Here is a 5,000-nt window from a genome sequence, read left to right as displayed (position 1 = left end):
CTTTCCCTAAATTGCCTTCTCTTCTTAAAAAACACCCCCCGGGGGCTGTCATGGGGATGGCGGCAGGACTACAAGCTGCCTGTCTCATGCAGGGAGTGAACATGTGGAAAACAGCTGCCCCAAGGTGCAGCAAGCCCCTCATCGTTGAGTGCCAAGACCCGGGCACGGGGCCCGCTCACCTGCGCCCTGCTTGAGCAGATCGGTGGCCGAGCTGGCGGTGGATGCTGCCTCCTTCGTCTCCTCGGTGGGGTCTGAAAGACAGCACAGGGAGGATGGAGCTCTGCTGCTCTTCTGTTCCCCATCCCCTTTCCCAGCTCTCCCAGCCAGGAGGCACAAAGCGGCTCCGTTAACACCCCATCTGTCCCCGGTCCCTACCTCGGTCGGGGATGACGAGCTTGCAGGGCAGCGCCAGCGGCGTGATGGAGTGCTGGTACACCAGGGCTGACAGGCAACCTAGGACGGGGGGAGATGGCAGGGTCAGTGCACAGGTCCCCGGAGAGGGGCTTCCTAATTGCAACAGGGCAAAGCCCCAGGGCAGAGTCCCGGTCCCCGTCGCGAGCAGGCTGGAGGCTGCATTGGTGCATGAGCACAGGGGGGCAGCAGCAGGGCCTGCTCCCCCCTCTCAGACCCCGTGCCCAGGGTGGGAGACCAGGCCTGGCCTGGCCCGTGCTCAGCGTGCCGGGGGGATCATGTGGGCTGGGGCTGGAGGTGGGTTTGCAGAGCACAAGGGGCCTGGGAGCAGATGGCTGAGAACCGGACCAGCCAAGTTCTCACTCACTTGGGTGGGGACACTGCACGGAGCTGCCCGGAGTGGGGATGAAGGCAGCCCGAAGGCCCAGGATCTGGAGAATCCCGTGTGTACGGGCACACGCGTGTGTGCTTGCATGTGTGTTCATGTATGTAGGTGCCTGTACGTGTATGCATGTATGTGCAGGCATGCTAGGCAAATGTATATGTGCATGTGTGTACATGCCTGTATGCACATGTGCGTAGGCATGCAGGTGTGTGGCTGCATGCATGCATGTGCATTAATGCACATGTATGTTTGTATGTGTATGCATGTACGTGTGTGCGTGCATGTGCAATCTCAGGACAAGATCCAGGCCAGGCCTCTCCCTCCATGCTGAGCTGACAGCTGTTTCTCTGGGCCAGCTGAACATGCGCCAAGTGTGCCCTCCAGGCCCGGGCGGATCCGGACACCCCTCCCCGTGCACCCTGGCTACATCTCAGGCTCTCAGCAAACAAGGCCGCAGGTCAGCAGCGGTCCGGGCCAGTCGGCGCTCCTCTTCCATCGGGCCTCCCCCTTTTCCCCCCTGGGCTCCTGCCTAGCAAGGGATCGGCCTCCCTGAGCTGCAGCCAAGGAGAGCAGAGGTGACCAACGAGCATCGACACCAGCAGACTGAGTGTGCCAATGCCGTGCAGGCCAAGCCAGGAGCTCAGGGCAGTGCCAAGTCGCAGGAAGGGGGGCACCGAAGTGGCACCCCAGCTCAGTCCTCGCTGAAGCCGCAGCTGGCTCATCCCTCCAACCCAGAAGGGTTTATTCTGGGCACCGCACATGTGCATGTACACGCGTGTGCATGCACAGCTCGGGGGGAGGCTTTCTAGACCCTGCACTGACCACAACTGCAGTGGATCCAGAAGAGATCTCTGCCCCCTCCCGGGCACTACGATCACGCATGGCTCTCGCCGGACACGGGATGGGCCCTGGGTCTCCCCATGGCATGGGGGCAAAGACTCACCGAAGTTGGGCTCGTTGGGGCAGCCTTTGAGCTTGACGCCCCGCGGGCTGGTCTCGATCAGGAAATGCCGCACCAGCTCGTTAGTGATGTCTCCTGGGGGGAGAAGAGGAGGAGCTGACGGGCAAAAAGCCCATGCGGGTCTCGGCCGGTGGCACCGTGCCGTGGGCCAGGGCACAGGGGTCTCCGCCAACAGCCTCACCCTGGCAGGACCCAGAGCCCTTCTCCCTCCCTCCAGGCCCCCCGAAGCCCCCGTTGACGTCCTTCTGCCCCTCCACAGCACGGAGACCCCCCTGCCACATCCCTGCATCCCCCATCCCCTCTCACCCCAGGGGCTCATCCACGAGCACTGGGGCGTGAGATCGGGGGGCAGCTCCAGCCCCCCGCCACTGCTATAGCTGCATCAGCTCGTGCCTGGGAGAGTGGGACACACACACACACGCATGCATGCATATGCACGCACATGCATGCACACAATACCTTTCTTATTCTGCTGCACCACGGTGGGCGGAGGCGACGCCACCTTCATGGCCAGCCCGTAGGCCCCGCGGAAGGAGTGGCTGTCTCTGATGATGAAGGCCCCGGGCTCCCGGTCTTTCAGCAGCGTGATGGCTGCAGGGATGGGGAGAAGAGCCGTGAGTGTGATGCCAGGCCTCTGTGCAGCACCACGGGGTCTCCTGGCGCCTGCCGGGTCCGGGGCTGCAGCACCCAGACCCCTCATTCTTTCCCCGGCAGCTTCCCCTCCTCTTTTGGCCCCATCTGGGGCACTGATCTACGACCCCTGGCCCTGGAGCATCTCCAAACCCTGCACCAGATCCACTCGCACCCCCCGCCGTGATGCAGTGCACAGCCTCTGTGACAGAAGGGGAAACTGAGGCATGAGGCAGCTCTGTGACCGGCCAAGGGGGGCTGGAGACAGAGCAGGGTCGGCCTCTCTTCCCGGGTCTCGCCCCCGCAGGGGTCTCTCTGGAAGCGCTCTGGGCGGACGAGCCCGGAGAAGGGGGCCAAATAAATCCCCACCCGGCCTCGGCTGCCCACTCACCCTGGTCCCTGGAAATCTCCGGCTTGTACCAGTACTTGGAGGTGTCCTGCACAAACTTGACATTCGCCCGGGTCTCGGGGCTGCTATCTGGGGGGTGGGGGACGGAGAGAAAAATCAGGCCACACAGCAAGAGACATGCAGCCCCGCACCCCAGGGGTCCCTGGATCTGTCTGGCATCGCGCTGGAAACCTTCCCGAACCGAGGCACCGCTCAGACCCCGAGCCCAGGCTCCTCTCCTCCTAGCACTCGCAACGCGGCCAACATTTCCCGAGCCCGTGAGCTGACACCTGCATGGAGCAGGGCCGTAAGCATCCTCCCGGCACGCTGGGACAGGAGGGGGCACGACACGTCTTGCAAACCAGGCGGTTTTGGGGGGCGGCTCCGAGCCAGCAGAAGCCGGCAAAGCTCCCGAAGCCGGGAAACCAGAGTCCCCAGTACTCCCAAAGCAGGGAAACCTCCACAACTGGGTGATGAGACTGAAGGCATGAGCTGGGGTTTGCAATGGGGCACCTCCCGGTCCCCCACCCCGTCTGCGTGTTGTTTCCCAGTGTTTTGCTGGTTGCTACGTGGGCGCCGGCTCGGGGAGGAGAAGCTGCAGCCGGGACCCTGATGGAAATGGGCAGGGTGGAAAAGGCAAGCAGCCCATGGATGAGATCAAGGGAGAAAAAACTGGGCCTGGCCAGGGTTTTTCCCCCCATTTCTCTCTTTAAACCAGCTCTTCTCAACCGGGGACGTGCAACCAGGTGATGCAAGATCCTCTGAAGGGTGCCCTGAGCTCCAGAGAAACCCCGAGGTGTCAGAGAGGAAACCAAAGGAGCTAGCAAGGCGAGTGCCCGGGTCCGAGCAGGGTTTTCCCCCGTTCCTCCAGCATTTCCGATCTGGCCCTCGCTCCCTGCCCCAGAGCTCCCCGTGCCCCCCTTTCCTCCCCGCACATGCCCGGTCCTTAGAGGATCTATGATCCTCTACGCAAGGAGGCCTGGAGATCAAGCATCCCCGGCTTCTCCTCCATCCCCGAGCCGGGGTGTTTCTGCCTTTGCTTCTCCACCGCGCTTTCCTGTTTTGATCCTCCAAGAGCTGTTTTTAGAAGAATAAAAACACCGGATGGGACCTCTGCCCCCAAGCCATCACCTATGTGGACACGAGGGAAGGAGCCCGGGGGGCAGGTCGCCGTCCCCAGCTGCCCCGCGAGCTGCAGGGCAAGGGCCCCGTGGCGGAGGGGAGGATGGGCCGGAGGAAGCTCAGCCATGGGACCGGATGGGCAGGAGGGAGGCGAGCTAATGGAGCAGGCCAGGGTGCTGTACGCGAGCCCTGGAGCGGTGGCAGGATGGAAGCAATCTAGGATAGGCATCGAAGTCCATCAGATCCTCCCCAGGCCCTGCCAGCGACTTGACTGGGAGCTACGCCCGAGCGAGGACTGCGTGCACCGGAGCCGAGACCACACGACCCGCTCCATGGCCGTCGCAGGAGGGATGCACTGCAAGGAGGGGAGGGGAAGACTGCACGGGACACCGCACGAGGAGCAGTGGCCTCAGGGGAAACTGAGGCAGGGCTCTCTCACAGCCTTGGAAGAGGTGGAGAAGCGATGCAATCTCCATCCTTGGAAACATCCAGGAGCAGGTTGGAGGGACACGCTCGGGACGGTTTCATCGGGCCTGATCCTGCCTTGAGCAGCTAGACTAGGTGACTTCCGTATCATCCCATAATCCTGATCTTTCAGACAGGATCGCTGCAGAGCGAAGGGAAACCCCCCAGGCCGGGCCACGCTGAGGAGGGGGAAGCATCCCTTCCCGGTGCCACGGGGCAGCCAGCAGAGCCCTACAAGCCCTACAAACCAGACCCGAGAGGTCCCTTCCCGCCTGCCCCGGGTCCTTACCTAGCATGGAGAACTTGGAGAAGTCCGGCAGGGTGTGGGGGAAGGCCACGGTGCTCCCGCCCCCGGGGCTGGACATGCCGCTGGACACGGGCGAGGATGTCTTGCCGTTGACCGTGGCGTAGCTGGGCAGGCTGTGGGCACGGTCGCCCGCCGACATCCTCCGCTTCTCGGGCAGCGCGGGCTGCGGCGTGGGGCTGCCCTGCCGGTAGGTGCCCGAGTCTGGGCTGGAGGACTGCGGGCTGCTCAGGCCGGGGTAGTAGGCTGGCGATACGGGGAAGGAGGGCGTGGAGGGCCCCTGCAGCCCCGAGGCGCTGCTCTGCCGGGACAGCGTGGGGCACCGCTCCTCGGG

General features: G+C 63.7%; 1 protein-coding gene across 1 annotated transcript in view; it reads right to left on the bottom strand.

Moving 5' to 3' along the window:
- The window catches only part of TNS1 (tensin 1), a 52,239-nt gene that overhangs the window by 9,733 nt on the left and 37,506 nt on the right, over positions 1 to 5,000 (bottom strand). Inside the window, exons 26-31 of the mRNA XM_025192742.1 lie at positions 4,652 to 4,994; positions 2,779 to 2,865; positions 2,217 to 2,348; positions 1,740 to 1,832; positions 376 to 453; positions 180 to 251 (exon numbers count right to left, since the gene is read on the bottom strand). Of these exons, the coding sequence (XP_025048527.1) occupies positions 180 to 251; positions 376 to 453; positions 1,740 to 1,832; positions 2,217 to 2,348; positions 2,779 to 2,865; positions 4,652 to 4,994 (805 nt within the window). The remainder of the gene's footprint in view (positions 1 to 179; positions 252 to 375; positions 454 to 1,739; positions 1,833 to 2,216; positions 2,349 to 2,778; positions 2,866 to 4,651; positions 4,995 to 5,000) is intronic.

Source organism: Alligator sinensis, unplaced genomic scaffold (assembly GCF_000455745.1).
Source record: "Alligator sinensis unplaced genomic scaffold, ASM45574v1 scaffold1332_1, whole genome shotgun sequence".
Lineage (NCBI taxonomy): Eukaryota > Metazoa > Chordata > Crocodylia > Alligatoridae > Alligator > Alligator sinensis.
The sequence above is the reverse complement of the archived record's forward strand: the minus strand, read 5'-3'. Positions and strand labels throughout refer to the sequence as shown.